The sequence below is a fragment of the Oncorhynchus kisutch genome, linkage group LG23 (assembly GCF_002021735.2).
Source record: "Oncorhynchus kisutch isolate 150728-3 linkage group LG23, Okis_V2, whole genome shotgun sequence".
Taxonomy (NCBI): Eukaryota; Metazoa; Chordata; class Actinopteri; order Salmoniformes; family Salmonidae; genus Oncorhynchus; species Oncorhynchus kisutch.
In genome coordinates this window covers 17,293,037-17,309,572 of record NC_034196.2, presented here as the reverse complement: position 1 = coordinate 17,309,572, position 16,536 = coordinate 17,293,037, and the positions used below count along the sequence as shown (strand labels likewise).

Below are 16,536 nucleotides of genomic sequence, written 5' to 3'. Positions count from 1 at the left end.
GACCAGCTCACAGATCACTGCACCTGTACATAGCCCATCTGTAAACAGCCCATCTATCTACCTACCTCATCCCCATACAGTATTTATTTATTTATCTTGCTCCTTTGCACCCCGGTATCTCTACTTGCACGTTTATCTTCTGCACATCTAACATTCCAGTGTTTAATTTCTATATTGTAATTACTTCGCCACCATGGCCTATTTATTGCCTTAACTCCCTTATCTTACCTCATTTGCACTCACTGTGTATAGACTTTTTGTTTTCTTTTGTTCTGCTATATTATTGACTGTTGTATTTATTCCATGTGTAACTCTGTGTTGTTGTATGTGTCAAATTGCTATGCTTTATCTTGGCCAGGTTGCAGTTGCAAATGAGAACTTGTTCTCAACTAGCCTACCTGGTTAAATAAAGGTGAAATATATATATTTTTTAAAGAACACAGACACTGGACAGAGGAACTCTATTTAGAAGGCCAGCATCCCGGAGTTAATGAAGCTGCAAGTTAAGGACTTGTGAGGCGTCTGTTTCTCAAACTAGACACTAATGTACTTGTCCTTTTGCTCAGTTGTGCACCGGGGCCTCTCACTCCTCTTTCTATTCTGGTTAGGTCCAGTTTGCGCTGTTCTGTGAAGGGATTAGTACACAGCATTGTACGAGATCTTCAGTTTCCTGGCAATTTCTCGCATTGAATAGCCTTCATTTCTCAGAACAAGAAGAGACTGACGAGTTTCAGAAGAAAGTTATTTGTTCCTGGCCATTTTGAGCCTGTCATCGAACCTACAAATGCTGATGCTCCAGATACTCAACTAGTCTAAAGAAGGACCGTTTTATTGCTTCTTTAATCAGGAAAACATAATTGCAAAAGGGTTTTCTAATGATCAATTAGCCTTTTAAAATGATCAACTTGGATTAGCTAACACAATGTGCCACTGGAACACAGGAGTGATGGTTGCTGATAATGGGCCTATGTAGATATTCCATAAAAATCTGCCATTTCCAGCTACAATAGTCATTTACAACATTAACAGTGTCTACATTGTATTTCTGATCAACTTGATGTTATTTTAAGAAAATTTGCTTTTCTTTCAAAAACAAGGACATTTCTCAGTGACCCCAAACTTTTGAACGGTAGTGTATGTGAACTGCACAGTTTAATGCGATACGTTTTATAAACACAGTATCGGTCTATATTGTGGTTTGGGCCAACTCCAGAGAGGGTTGTGTTCAGTACACATGAAATGGAAGAAAATGGACTGAAACTATCTGAACTTGACCAATAAGAAACACTTTGCAAAGCGTTTTGCTTCAGTGTGCCCTAATGAACAAGACCCAGTCCCCAGTATGGTAATCAGTGGTTAGCTAAGCAGCAGAATCTAGGCACTAGGCTAGTGTGTCAGTGTCTGACTGACGGGTGGTGTGTTAATAGGATGTGGATTTGGCCCCAGGGGAGGGTTAGTATAGCCCTGATGAAACAATGAAGCTGGTCAATACCCTGCCGTCAGTGAACACTGCTGTCTAATCTGACAGCAGGGTTCTTTCTTCCCTCCCTCTCATCTATAATCAATGCTTTTTAATGTGATTGTCTAGGCCTGAACTGATATAACAGTACAATGCAGTGTTGGCGGTTGGGTAGACAATGGTTTAACTGAAACAATGGTTAATAACTGTGACATTTGTGGTGGGTAGTCTGTGTTAAAGCTGATTTAACTTCTTATTCATTACATATGTATGTGGTTATAATGGCATGATGTTTACAATGTTCATCATTGAGCTCTCTGCTCTATCTCTATTGCCCTCCATACGCAAGACTAGGTTAAGACTATGTTAAATCTTTTTTTTTTTTTTTAACAATCCCTCCCCCTCATCACCATCATAACTGTGCTTTATGTTACATCGCCACCTGCTGTTCAGCTTTGACATTGCATTTAGTTGTTGAAGTAAGTCCTGTAGGTCTCTGATATGGGCATCAATTACACCTGATTCTGCTTGGGGTATGTGGAACATACACTGCTCAAAAAAATAAAGGGAACACTTAAACAACACAATGTAACTCTAATTCAATCACATTTCTGTGAAATCAAACTGTTCACTTAAGAAGCAATACTGATTGACAATCAATTTCACATGCTGTTGTGCAAATGGAATGGACAACAGGTGGAAATTATAGGCATTTAGCAAGACACCCCCAATAAAGGAGTGGTTCTACAGGTGGTGACCACAGACCACTTCTCAGTTCCTATGCTTCCTGGCTAATGTTTTGGTCACTTTTGAATGCTGGCGGTGCTTTCACTCTAGTGGTAGCATGAGACGGAGTCTACAACCCACACAAGTGGCTCAGGTAGTGCAGCTCATCCAGGATGGCACATCAATGTGAGCTGTGGCAAGCAGGTTTGCTGTGTCTGTCAGCGTAGTGTCCAGAGCATGGAGGCGCTACCAGGAGACAGGCCAGTACATCAGGAGACGTGGAGGAGGCCGTAGGAGGGAAACAACCCAGCAGCAGGACCACTACCTCCGCCTTTGTGCAAGGTGGAGCAGGAGGAGCACTGCCAGAGCCCTGCAAAATGACCTCCAGCAGACCACAAATGTGCATGTGTCTGCTCAAACGGTCAGAAACAGACTCCATGAGGGTGGTATGAGGGCCCGACAAATTTGCCACTGGCGCCCTGTGCTCTTCACAGATGAAAGCAGGTTCACACTGAGCACATGTGACAGACGTGACAGAGTCTGGAGACGCCGTGGAGAATGTTCTGCTGCCTGCAACATCCTCCAGCATGACCGGTTTGGCGGTGGGTCAGTCATAGTGTGGGGTGGCATTTCTTTGGGGGGCCGCACAGCCCTCCATGTGCTCGGCAGAGGTAGCCTGACTGCCATTAGGTACCGAGATGAGATCCTCAGACCCCTTGTGAGACCATATGCTGGTGCGGTTGGCCCTGGGTTCCTCCTAATGCAAGACAATGCTAGACCTCCATGTGGCTGGAGTGTCTTGCAGGAACTGCTGACAGGAAGGCACTGGTGCTATGGACTGGCCCGCCCGTTCCCCAGACCTGAATCCAATTGAGCACATCTGGGACATCATGTCTCGCGCCATCCTCCATGCTTTAGTCGAGGTCTGGGAGGAGATCCCTCAGGAGACCATCCGTCACCTCATCAGGAGCATGCCCAGGCATTGTAGGGAGGTCATACAGGCACATGGAGGCCACACACACTACTGAGCCTCATTTTGACTTGTTTTAAGGACATTACATCAAAGTTGGATCATCTGTAGTGTGGTTTTCCACTTTTAATTTTGAGTGTTACTCCAAATCCAGACCTCCATGGGTTGATAAATTTGATTTCCATTGATACATTTTGTGATTTTGTTGTCAGCACATTCAACTATGTAAAGAAAAAAGTATTTAATAAGAATATTTCATTCATTCAGATCTAGGATGTGTTATTTTAGTGTTCCCTTTATTTTTTTGAGCAGTGTATATTATATGATGATAAAGGGTAATTCAAATGTTTCCAGCTAAGATACAACGGCCTGCTAGAAACCATCAGGATACGAAGAGATGGCTTCTCCTGGCGACCGTCGTTCAAAGAATTTGCTCAGAGGTGTGTGTGTGTGCATGAATTGTGACATGACTACTGCAATCTTGGCCAACACAAAAAATTGGATGCATGATATTGCTGTGCACTGCAGTTTTATTTTCAGCACACCGTGTTAAAATCTTCTGTCTCCCCTCTTCAGGTTCAACATTCTGCTGATCAAGCCAGATTTACCACTAACCAAGGAAAGGTATGTATTTATTATTATTTATTTTTGTACCTTTTATTTAACTAGGCAAGTCGGTTAAGAACAAATTCTTATTTTCAATGATGGCCTGTATATAAAGACACTTGCACCTGTTCGTTCCTGCAATTAAAAAAAGATGCCATACACCATGTTAGGTGATTTCGTAGACATTTGTCCATCTTATGAAATGTACCCTGTGTGGTTGGTGTCTTTTTTTCAGCTGCATGTCCATCCTCAACACTACTGAGATACATGGCTGGAAGTGTGGGTAAGGGTTCATTAGTTGCTCTTGTTGTGTTCAATGAATTGGTTTAGACAATGATTTGCCACAATCAGTCTGAGAAGACTAACTTACTTACTGCTGACTCTTCCTGTAACAAGTCTTTCATAACTTCATCCAAGCATGTCGTTTGGGCTGTATTCCAATCAGATTATTCAGGTTTTTATGCTGGAAGGAACAAGTCAGTGAATAGTTGATTTAGAGTTCAGTTTCAATATATTTGGATCGCTGCCTCCATTGAGACATGGGAACACTCATCACTAATAATTCTCCCAGGTTCCAACTTGCCTAGTCCAAAATGCGGTCTTATAAAACTGTCAACTGAGAATCAGTCTGTCTCATTCTTCAGTTAACAGCTGTGTTGTCTTTGGCTTGTGAGGACAGCTCAGGGTTTATATTGAGTAAAGATCTTTATCTCAATTGTACTCTTTCACCCTTCTCGGTTCCCGCTCTTGGTTTCTCCTGCTGTGTGGCTCTTTAGAAATGTCCATAAATTACACTACATGACCAAAGGTATGTAGACAGACAAGGCTCGTTGAACATCTCATTCCATAATCATGGGCATTAATATGGGGTTGGTCCCCCCTTTACTGCTATAACAGCCTCTACTCTTCTGGGAAGGCTTTCCACTAGATGTTGGAACATTGCTGTGGGTACTTGCTTCCATTCAGCCACAAGCATTAGTGAGGTCAGGCACTGATTTTGGGCGAATAGGCCTGGCTCGCAGTCGGTGTTCCAATTCATCCCAAAGGTGTTCGATGAGGTCAGGGCTGTGTGCAGGCCAGTCAAGTTCTTCCGCTCTGATCTCAACAAACCTTTTCTGTATGGACCTCTCTTTGTGCACTGTAGCATTGTCATGCTGTAACAGGAAAAGCCTTCCCTAAACTGTTGCCTCAAAGTTGGAAGCACAGAATCGTCTACAATGTGTATGTTGTAGTGTTAAGATTTCCCTTCACTGGAACTAAGGGGTCTAGCCCAAACCATGGAAAAACAGACCCAGACCATTATTCCTCCTCCGCCAAACTTTACAGTTGGCACTATGCATTGGTGCAGGGTACCGTTCTCCTGGCATCCGCCAAACTGATTCGTCCATCGGACTGCCAGATGGTGAAGAGTGATTCATCACTACAGAGAACTCGTTTCCACTGCTCCAGAGTCCATTGGCAGCAAGTTTTACACCACTCCAGCCAACGTTTGGCATTGTGCATGGTGATTAGGCTTGTGTTCGGCTGCTCTGCCATGCAAACCCATTTCATGAAGCTCCGTACAAACAGTTATTGTGCTGATGTTGCTTCCAGAGGCAGTTTGGGACTCGGTAGTGAGTGTTTCAACTGAGGACAAAGAACAGATGTGCTGTTGTTGCTCCTAGATGTTTCCACTTCACAATAACAGCAATTTTACAGTTGACCGGGGCAGCTCTAGCAGGGCAAAAATTTGACAAACTGACAATCCTGTGACGGAGCCACGTTAAAATTCACTGAGCTCTTCAGTAAGGCCATTCTACAGCCAATGTTTGTTTTGTCTATGGAGATTGCATGGCTGTGTGCTCGATATTATACACCTGTCAGCAACAGGTGTGGCAGAAATATCCGAATCCACTAATTTGAAGGGGTGTCCAAGTACTTTTGTAAATATAGTGTATGAATATGGCTTAATGACTACTGAAGTTGATTGGAAATCTTTCTCAAATTTTCTCTCTGATTGGAAATCTTTCTCTAATTTTCTCTCTGATTGGAAATCTTTCTCTAATTTTCTCTCTGATTTAACAGTGCTTTATGCAACAATTCCCCGTGCAAATAATGCTCAATATCTATAAACATTGTTTTAACTGTCTCCCTCTTTTTGTGGCAGCTCGTCTCGTATGTTCTTTAAGTATTGGCACCAGGAGGAGTTGGCCAGGCTGTTAGAGAGACTTGGCAAGGCAGCACTTGTCATCCAGAAAGGTAAGGGCCACAAACTGTAGTCTCTGGAACATAATCTCTCAAATGTCTGTCAAAGTAATTTAATTGCCATCTGTGAGATGTTGCTGCTTTTGAACTCAGGCCTGAGGGTAAAAACCCTTTTCAGGTCTGTGGACTAGGTTATAAACATTGAAATCAATCATGATGGGACATGATTAAACAAACATTACCATCAGCAAGATGCATGCAGTTTTAAGGGCTACCTTCAGTCTTTGCGTTGCGACCCCTCACCCCACTGCAAGATCGATGATGATTTCTCTGGCATACTGTCTGGTATCTTGATTTCATGGCCTGTGTTTACTGTAGCATCATTTTGCATCGTAATGTGGTCCTTTATCACAAATCCCATTCATTAATGTTTCTCTCCTCCCCATGTCTCTCTCCTTTCTATGTCTCTTGTCACTGCATCTCTCTCTCTCTCTTCACATTCTCACTGTTGCTGTGTGTTGCAGACTACCGTTCACTGCGCTGCAGGAGGAAGTACCTGTCCTTGCTGGTGGAAGTGCACAGACAGAGGCAGGCCCAGAGAGAGAGGGCAGAGAGAGAAGCCAGGGAGGAGAAGAGGAGGGAGCAGGAGCTGGAGGAGGAGATGAGGAGGCGACTGGACATGGAGCAGGAGAACAAGAGTAAGGAAGCAGAATATCTCTCTCTCCCTCTCTTACTCACCTACAGTGCATTCGGAAAGTATTCAGACCTCTTCCCCTTTCCACTTTTTGTTATGTTACAGCCTTATTCTTAAATGTATTCAAAAAATGTTTTTAGAAATATGAGCAAATTTATAAACAATTTGAAAACAGAAATACCTTATTTACATAAGTATTCAGACCCTTTGCTATGAGACTCGAAATTGAGCTCAGGTGCATCCTGTTTCCATTGATCATCCTTGAGATGGTTTTACAACTTGATTGGAGTCCACCTGTGGTAAATTCAATTGATTGGACATGATTTGGAAAGGCACACACCTGTCTATATAAGGTCCCACAGTTGACAGTGGGAGAGCAAAAACCAAGCCATGAGGTCAACGGAAATATCCGTATAGCTCTGAGACAAGATTATGTCAAGGCACAGATCTGGGGAAGGATACCAAAACAAATGTCTGCAGCATAGGTCTCCAAGAACACCATGGCCTCCATCATTCTTAAATGGAAGAAATTTGGAACCACCAATACTCTTCCTAGAGCTGGCCACCCAGCCAAACTGAGTAATCGGTAGAAAAGGGCCTTGGTCAGGGAGGTGACCAAGAACTCGATGGTCACTCTGACAGAGCTCCAGAGTTCCTCTGTGGAGATGGGTGAACCTTTGAGAAGAACAAACATCTCTCCACCAATCAGGCCTTTATGGTAGAGTGGTCAGACAGAAGCCACTCCTCAGTAGAAGCACATGATAGCCTGCTTGGCGTTTGCCAAAAGATTGATGAAGAGAAAAAAATAACTATTTCATTCATTTTAGAATAAGGTTGAAACATGGAAAAAGTCAAGGGGTCTGAATACTTTCTGAATGCACTGTATCTCCCTTACTGACATTCACCTACCTGTTCTGTTTCTCCCTAACGCTGTTCTAAATTTGTTCTTTACCTCCACCCTTCTCCAAACTCTCTCTCTACCCCTCTGTGTACGTTGACAAACACATTTCAGTCTGACTTAGATCAATAATTCAGCATTCAAGAATGTGTAATGATTCTTGTCACTCATTGTATGACTACACTGAGTGTACAGAACATTAAGAACATTGTCCTAATATTAAGTTACACACCCCGTTTGCCCTCAGAACAGCCTCAATTCATCAGGGGTGTCGAAAGTGTTCCACAGGGATGCTGGCCCATGTTGACGCCAATGCTTCCCAAGGTTGTATCAAGTCCTGTGGGTGGTGGACCATTGTTGATACACATGGGAAACTGTTATGCGTGAACACAGCAACATTGCAGTTCTTGACACAAACCAGTCTGCCTGGCACCTACCATACCCCGTTCAAAGGCAATTAAATATTTTGTCTTGCCCATTCACCCTCTGAATGGCACATGTACACAATCCATGTCTCAAGGCTTAAAGATCCTCCTTTAACCTGTCTCCTCCCCTTCATCTACACTGATTGAAGTAGATTTAAAAAGTGACATCCAATAAGGGATCATAGTGTTTACCTGGATTCACCTGGTCAGTCGATGGCTTTGAAAGAGCAGGTCTTCTTAATGTTTTGTACAGCCAGTGTAGCTTTGAGTGCTGTGTTAATCTGTGTGTGTGTGTGTGTGTGTGTGTGTGTGTGTGTCTCAGGGCCATTCTCTCCACCTGTGCCCCTACCCAGGAAAAAGAAGCCACAGCCCCAGCCTCGCTCTACCCTGCCCACTGCTACCCTGCCCACTGCTACCCACCTGGCTCCTGTCCCACGGCCCCGCAGCAAACAGTTTGAGGTGAGCCATACTCAAGAGTCTACACTGGTAACCTTGATTTTAATTGAGAACTGTAAGAAGTCATTTGCAGGAAGTAATCTCATGTTGAGCCTCTCTGTTTTAAATATCTCTGGTGCTAGCCAGCACTGGCTAGCCCACAGACAGCATGTTGGTGGGAACCATGCTATTGACTGATCTTGTACCCTTTGGCAATCGATGTCCCACTCTATACCCTGACATCCACTCGCAGTCTTTGATGACTAAATTTGACCCTAAGATGTTCGGTACACTCACTCTTAAACGACCCTACGATTTATGGTTCCCTCTGTCTCTCCCAGGCCACTCCCTTTGACAACCTGGAGGTGCATATTGAACTGGCTGAGCTGGTGGGCCAGGTAGGGGGAGAGGAGCGAGCTAGGGAGAGGAGCAAGAAGAGGAAGAACACCATCCGCTGGTTCAAGGAGACGCAGGCCCGCAAGGTGGTCCACAATGGAGCCTTCCCCTGCTGGTTCCATGGCATGATTACACGCAGGTCAGTAAGAGAGGATGTCAAATGCACATGTATGCAAATTCTCATTCAGATTTCATTGTGGTTTTAACAAGTCTCTCTGTGTATGTCTCCTCTACAGACAAGCAGAGGATTTGATGAAGGACAAGCCTGTGGGCTGTTTTCTGATTCGTGTGGGACAGAGCCGGGAGGGCTACACACTAACATATAAGTAAGACTGAGGATGACAAACTGGATTTAAACACAGATTCATCCACCAAAGACACATGAGACATTAAACCCCAAACCTCCCGTTTGGACCTCATCCTTTGTGACCTATGTGTACCCTTTACCCTCTGACCTTGGCCTCTCCGTCTATCCACTGTCAGGGGGGCGAACCGCTCCAGGCACTTTATGATTGAGATGCAGTCCAACGGGAAGTATGTGATCCTGGGGGAGGATAAAGCCCACCCCTCCCTGCCTGATCTGGTGCAACACCACAGCCAGGTGGGCATCAAGCCCTTCAACGAGCTGCTCAGCACGCCCTGTGGACAGGTCAGCATCAGGTCAAACCCCTTTTAGGGTCTGGCTCCTGTCAAATACCGTATTGAATATACCCACAGTTGAACAGGGTCTGCCAGGACCTGTATGCAATACTGAACAGTAACAATGCATCATCAAACATTTATGCATTTTATGTCGTCTGGGAAGAGCCATAAGCTGTTCAGAAAGCCTATAGCAAGTATTTTCCAATCTACAATCTACATGCATGGACTGTTCCAGATTTAATGTAAGCAAATTTTAATCTGCTGTTTCAGACATGTGACCAGAACACAGACTACGAGGACTTGAAGGGCCTGGACCTCCTGGCTACAGCCAACCACAGGAGCCCCAAGTCTGGGGAGGAGGGTGAGTCCACCCCCGACCCTGTCCACCTGGAGCTCCAGCGGCTCTTCCTGCCCCCGGGGCAGGGCCCCAGCTTGGAGTCCCAGAGACCACCTGTCCTCAGGCGGATATCTGACCGAAGACACCGGGCCGTGGCTGGAGGAGGGGAGGCCCGCGGAGGGAGTAGAGGGGAGAGAGGAGAGGAGGAGGAAGAAGAGGAGGACGAGACTGACCACAAGAGCAGGTCATTCCCCCGGTTGTATCCTTCCATCCGATTGGCTATGAGGGAGATCCAACAGGTGAGAGGCAATGATAAGGAGAGGGAAGAGTGAGAAAGGATGGATAAATGGAGGGAGCGAGAGATGTAGAGGCAGACTTTAATGTGTGATTGGACACATGGAAATGTCACCTTGACACCTTAATGTCAGTCTATAGAACTGATTGGGTACATTTTGGTCTATTGCTAGAACTGGTGTAGGTACATCTGCGTATAGATAGCAGTCATTATATGGTGGTGTTGAACCATTAAAGGGCGTCTGCACTTCCTGATTTGACCTTGTTTTTCATCCATGCTCATTAAGAAATGCCAGTGGCCATGGCTGGAGGCAAATAAGAGTTGTCTTGGCGGGTGTGGTATGTGGTTGTTTCTGCCATTCAATCACAACAGAAGGACAGTAGCTAGTTGAAGTTGAAACATTATTGAAAGCAAGCTGGCAACATGCATCAAATATGTAATAGGTTTGCATGATTATGAGCTAGCAGGGAGCAAACCTGTCTTCAGGTACAATGTTAGCTATGCATATCTTCCTCTCTAATTTGTATTTATTTATTTAACTTGTGCACCACCCTATGGGACTCCCAATCACATCCGGATGTGATAAGCCTGGATTCGAACCAGGTACTATAGTGATGCCTCTTGCACTGAGATGCAGTGCCTTAGACCGCTGCACCACCCAGGAGCCCTAATAAGGCTGATGGAGCAGTTCAGAATGCTCCATCGTTCACATTTTAGGCGCAGCAATGTGCACACGGCAGTAGACCTGCACGCAAATGTTACCGAAAAACACCGTTCTAAAATGCACACCACTCATGCAAGAGGTTTCATGGACAGAGATGGAAATGTAGAAAGAGGGAAGATCTAAAGATGCAACAACCATCATGGGTTGCTAATATAACTAGGATAATGTCTTTGACTGATAGACAATGATAGAAAGTTGAAAGAAAACCAATAGAACTCATTGGTATGAGGAACTCAACTCATATGAGGAAGTCTTTATAAAATAAATGTCTCCACATTTCTATGGTGCATTTTGGCTATAGGCTTCTTTGAAGCAAGGTAAGACATGCCTCATAATATGAAGTAAAACGTCCAGCTTTCTCATTTTAATTAATAAGAGGGCGCCTTTCCTTTGACACCAGTCTCAGGTTTGATTGTTTGACAGCCCATATCCATATCCTGGCAATCTGTCCAGGTTTGTTCAATAACTTTATGGACTCCCATGCACACAGCCAAAATGGGAATCCCATTTTCACTAGAGTAGCTACTTCCCAAGAAAGGGCAAGTACTAACCACACGCCTTGTCTGGGGAAGAGGTACCAGTCGGCAAGTTTGCTTTGAGTGACCCGGTGCCCCATGTGGTCAGGGTGTACTGATTTTTGACCGTTCTTTTGGTCCTCCTAAGGAGATGTCTCCGCCTGCCCAGGGTACTGTGCCATGCAAAGCGACGCAGTCACTTACCAAACTCTGTTTTGGACGACACTTACTTTATGAACAATAGTGGTGTGGGTAAAATCACTGGGGGGAAAAAATAAAATAACATATTACAACCTATGTGTTGTGATACACACACATATACAGTTGAAGTCGGAAGTTTACATGCTTCTTAGCCCAATTTTTTTTTACTCCATCTTTCACAATTCCTGACATTTTAATCCTAATAAAAATTCCCTGTCTTAGGTCAGTTAGGATCACCACTTTATTTTAAGAATGTGAAATGTCAGAATAATAGTAGAGTGATTTTTATTTCAGCTTTTATTTCTTTCACCACATTTCCAGTGGGTCAGAAGTTTACATACACTCAATTAGTATTTGGTAGCATTGCCTTTAAATTGTTTAACGTGGGTCAATCGTTTCTGCAGCATTTTCCAGATGGCCAGGATCAGAGCCCCTCTATCTCTCACAGTACCACCAGCCCCTCCTGGAGGAGGACCGGTAGGTCATAGTTCTGGCATGCAGGGCATAACATTGTGCAATATATTGTTTTTAGACATGTCTCGAACAAGTAGAATAGGGAATGATGTCAGCTCTATTCATTTACATTTCATTACGTTCCCACGCAGCCTCCCAAAACACCCTAATGTTGTGCAAGTCTGAGTGTACACGCCTTTCTTCTTGCATGTATTTTATATACATTATAAATAACCAACCCCTTTTCAAATAGAATCAAGTATTTAGCCAAGCAGTGGTTTACACTGACTTATGCTATTTTTTTGTGTCTGTTGCAGATTCATAACCCATGGGATGGAGGGAGTTAATGCTATTTGTTGTTTTCCCCCAACTGAATGAGTTAACTGGACCATATTCTGTCTAAGCTTTATCCATGAACAAATTGTAAGGAGATGCATCCTTGTTTACTAGTATTTTATTTTGTAACGATTGAAATTGATGTGTGTTAAGGGGTTTTATGTTTCTGATTGTATTGTTGTTTATGTTTATTTAAATGTAAATTATGCAGTGGGAATGTTTACATTCTGTGATTTACTGAATATTTTTATTTGTTTACATTTTAGATATCTGGTTGTCCTCAAGTTAGTTTTTTCCCCCATGATAATAAAATCTGCATGAAAATGCTTCGGTGTTAACACATCATGGCTCTCTTTCACTTCAGTCATCAGTGAGTTTTTTTTACTGTTAAAGAATCAGCCAATAGGCACGCAGACCTGTAGAGAGGAGTGGTTTTGTTTTTTTAGCTGATATATTTCCATCCAGTGACCACATTCAGAGTAGTAGACGGATCACAACAGGCAAACAGGAGTCTGACACTGTGACATAGATCTAAATCAACCAAATTAGACAGTGGCATATATCTAATCAACCAGATACTGTAGGACTCCAAATCTCCTTGATGGATCTCAGGGTTCTGGCTTTTGTGCTGTGTGTCACCATATACTCCATCCAAGGTAATGTGATGCACCAGTGAAATGTTTTATTTCTATATTGTGTGCACAACTCCAGTCCTTGAGGGGCGTGATCTTGCTGGTTTCTAATTGATTCAGTATTGATGGATTTTCATTAGGCATTTTTGGGGATTGGTTATTAATCTGTTACTCTGGAATATCATGTGAATTCTGGATCTTTGTGTAGTTCTGACATGGTTACTGTAATGAATGAACTGCCTCTTTCAGGAGCCATCCCAAAATGTTGTGTTGGGACATCCAGGAACATTCCTTTGAGCATACTAATGCGAGTGGAGCGATATGAGGTCCAACATAACCATGGTGCATGTGAGATCGACGCTGTTGTGTGAGTTCTCACCACTTGTTCTGTAATGTCACAATTTCTCAAAAGAAAATAGTGCATGTAGGCAGTGGTGGAAAAAGTACTCAATTCTCATACTTGAGTAAAAGTAAAGATATATCTTTTAATAGAATATGACTCAGTCACCCAGTAAAATACTACTCGAGTAAAAGTCCAAAAGTATTCGGTTTTAAATATACTTAATTCCATTTACTTTTGATACTTAAGTATCAAAAGTATAAATACTTTGAAATTCCTTATTAAGCAAACCAGACAACACAATTTTTTTATTGATCGATAGCCAGGGGCACACTCAAACTCTCAGACATCATTTACAAATGAAGTGTTTGTGTTTAGTGAGTCCGCCAGATTAGAGGCAGTAGAGCTGACCAGGGATGTTCTCTTGATAAGTGTGTGAATTTGACCATTTTCCTGTCAAAATGTACTGTAACGAGTACTTTTGGATGCCAGGGAAAATATATGGAGTGGAAAGTATATTATTTTTCTTTAGGAATGCAGTGAAGTAAAAGTTGGCAAAAATATAAAAAGTAAAGTACAGATACTACTTAAGTAGTAGAACGCCACTGCATGTAGGGCAGGCTACTGTCTTTGCTAACACAACAACCCCATAGGCTTGCCAGAAAAGATAGACAAGCTACTCTAACTTGATTATCCTGAAATGGCTTGGTAGCTAGTTATTAGGTTGGGAGATTGAGAACCTGACTAGCTAAAACCAACTTCATAAAATTGCTAGGTGGCTTGTAGTACACAGAAACATTAGTTTTTTAAAATGTATTTATCATGAAGGAATAAACAGGCTACTGTACATGGCTTGTTCTAATTAATTAATTTACAAACATACCTCCTGTGAATCCTGCCCATCACTTGCAGCTAAAATCATAAACTCTTTCTCCTCTTCCACTGATGATACTGCCTGCACCACAGGAGGCTGCTGAAGGGAGGACATCTGAAGGGGGGGGGGGGGGTAGTACTCTTTGCCTGGTCCAGTCATTGTGCCCCCTCCTGAAAATACGGCTGACAGATATTTTTTTTTATAAACAATTATAAAACGAAGTTTAGTAAATCATTTAACATCTGGAGAAAAACATGTGGACAAATCTGAGCAGATCGATGGGCATGACACCTCTGGTCTTATCTTTCAAGATTCTCTATTCGCTACTTCTGTTACACATTACGTTACACGCCAATAACCATAAGACTGGTGCGGGTGCATTCCAGATACACATTAGAGTTCCATCATCATATTAATGTGGTTGATTAGATGCAAAATACTTCTCCAGGCATTGTAAAGATCAGAGAAGTACCTATATCTGGACTGCACCCTCAACATCCCACTCTCTTCTTGTACTGTAGATTACATGCCAATGGGAGGAAGTACTGTGCAGACCCAAGAGTGAAGAAGGTCCTGGGTGTTGCCATGCAGATTAGGAAAGCTCAACTGATGCGGGAAAAACTGAACTCAATCATGAAAAGATGAGGATATAGATCCTGCCAGTTCCCGACAGTGGAGTCACCATGACAACTTTGATTAATGTGTTTTAAATTCAAGTCTTTTTGTTCTGTTTACACAAAAAATATTTTATAATGTTCATATTTCACAGAAGTATGACTGATTTGAATCATTAATAAATTAACTGTGATTTTCAATTAACCCTAATTAACTTTTGCTTTATTAGCCAACTCAAATGTGGTGAGTGACCAGCAATAACAACTCAAAATTGGTGAGGCTGAACAAAATGCACATGGATAGATTAAACAGCTTGTTGAACCTCCGATCAGTGAATTACTTCCTCTTCAACATACAGTCCGTTTAGTGATTAAATGAGTCAGGTTGGTGATCTGATCGAGGGTTTCCACTCAAGCAGCGTACTTTGTGTTAATTAATTACTCTCTAGAAGGCCCTGCATTCCACGAAACATTGATTATTGCGTTTACCCATGAAATTATTGGGAGCATATAGAGTATATGTGACTTATTTGGCTATTTCTTTTAACCATATGGGTTACACCCCAGTGAAATATGAGAAATGAAGTATTAAAACAATGGAAAGGATTTGAATGCATAATTTTTTTTAAATAATAAGTCTTACACGTTCTTGTTGATGGAACGTTTTGAAGCGATTCCGCAAGCCTTTGCTGACAGCAGACGACATCCTGAAAAATAGTGTTTGTGCTTCTCCTCGGGTTTAGAACGAGGACTCTACTCAAGTGTAAATGTGACAGACGGGAGAGAAAGGTGATATGAATATCAGCGGACCTACATAGTTTGTGTTCATCAAACGTGTTGGATTTGACATTTTGAACATTGAGATATTAAAGACATGATAGATCAGACGCATATTATATTAAGGAGTGACATCCGTAGAAAGACGGAGTGGCTTTGGAATGTGTTGGGGGATGGGAGGAGAGCACCGTGTTGATACAGGAAAGACAGACATCTGTGGATTAGGTAAGGTCAGGAGGTGAGGTTAGATCCCTTTAAGGGAGTAATAAGGGTTTGGTATCCTGTTACCCTTTTCTTGTTGAACCATAAGATGTAAGGATTGGAGAGAAGGAGGAGTGTCTTAAGTGGGATGTATATAACTGTGATGTACCGAACCTTTGGGCAGAATTAAACTTGATTAAAAAGCTTCTCTAGTGTCCATGAGTTATTGACTCTGAAAAATAAGAACCTAACAGATGGCGCTGCGAGCAGGATTCACCACGATTTGTAGTCAAACCAAAGAGTCCAGATCAGTGGAGCAGAGCTGGCAACAAACAAGGTAGCCTAGTTCCTATATCTGTTTCCACTCATTTTGACATCTTGGGAATCTTTGGCTGAACTAATTATGGGATACGGACCTGGAGAGCCTAAATTTAATTCTATAGGCCCATTGTGTAACGACCGGTCGTAGCTTTATAGTAAATGATAAGGCCCGGAAGGTAAACTCATACAGGCTGTAGGGTAAGTCCTAGGGGGTAACTCCCTAGTAGGTTGGTTCCTGCTAGTACTATAAAGTCAATAGTAAATCCCAGTAGGTTGATACCTGTGATTACTATAAATATAGGGTGAGTCCCGGAAGGTAAGCCCGCCAGACTGGAACCTGCGAAGGGTAAATCCTAGGGGGTAAATCCGGCGGGATTGGTTCACAGCATAGCTAGAACGGGGTGAGAGCCTAGTTGTACTGGCCATAAGTGTGTGTGTGTGAATGGAAGGTTAATTTTGTGCCCTGTTGGGGTGGTGAACC

General features: G+C 42.8%; 1 protein-coding gene across 2 annotated transcripts in view; it reads left to right on the top strand.

Moving 5' to 3' along the window:
• The window catches only part of LOC109868590 (myosin-IIIb), a 53,272-nt gene extending 37,331 nt beyond the window's left edge, over positions 1-15,941 (top strand). The window contains exons 19-32 of one of the 2 annotated variants that reach the window (XM_031802929.1): positions 3,510-3,595; positions 3,732-3,779; positions 3,997-4,044; positions 5,908-5,999; positions 6,470-6,643; positions 8,285-8,421; positions 8,739-8,932; positions 9,030-9,119; positions 9,277-9,442; positions 9,706-10,071; positions 11,912-11,984; positions 12,278-12,952; positions 13,178-13,295; positions 14,664-15,941. In XM_031802929.1, the coding sequence (XP_031658789.1) occupies positions 3,510-3,595; positions 3,732-3,779; positions 3,997-4,044; positions 5,908-5,999; positions 6,470-6,643; positions 8,285-8,421; positions 8,739-8,932; positions 9,030-9,119; positions 9,277-9,442; positions 9,706-10,071; positions 11,912-11,984; positions 12,278-12,285 (1,482 nt within the window). In that variant the 3' untranslated portion in view covers positions 12,286-12,952; positions 13,178-13,295; positions 14,664-15,941. The remainder of the gene's footprint in view (positions 1-3,509; positions 3,596-3,731; positions 3,780-3,996; positions 4,045-5,907; positions 6,000-6,469; positions 6,644-8,284; positions 8,422-8,738; positions 8,933-9,029; positions 9,120-9,276; positions 9,443-9,705; positions 10,072-11,911; positions 11,985-12,277; positions 12,953-13,177; positions 13,296-14,663) is intronic. The other variant, XM_020458261.2, reaches the window with a different exon arrangement.
• Positions 15,942-16,536: the final 595 nt, after the last annotated feature.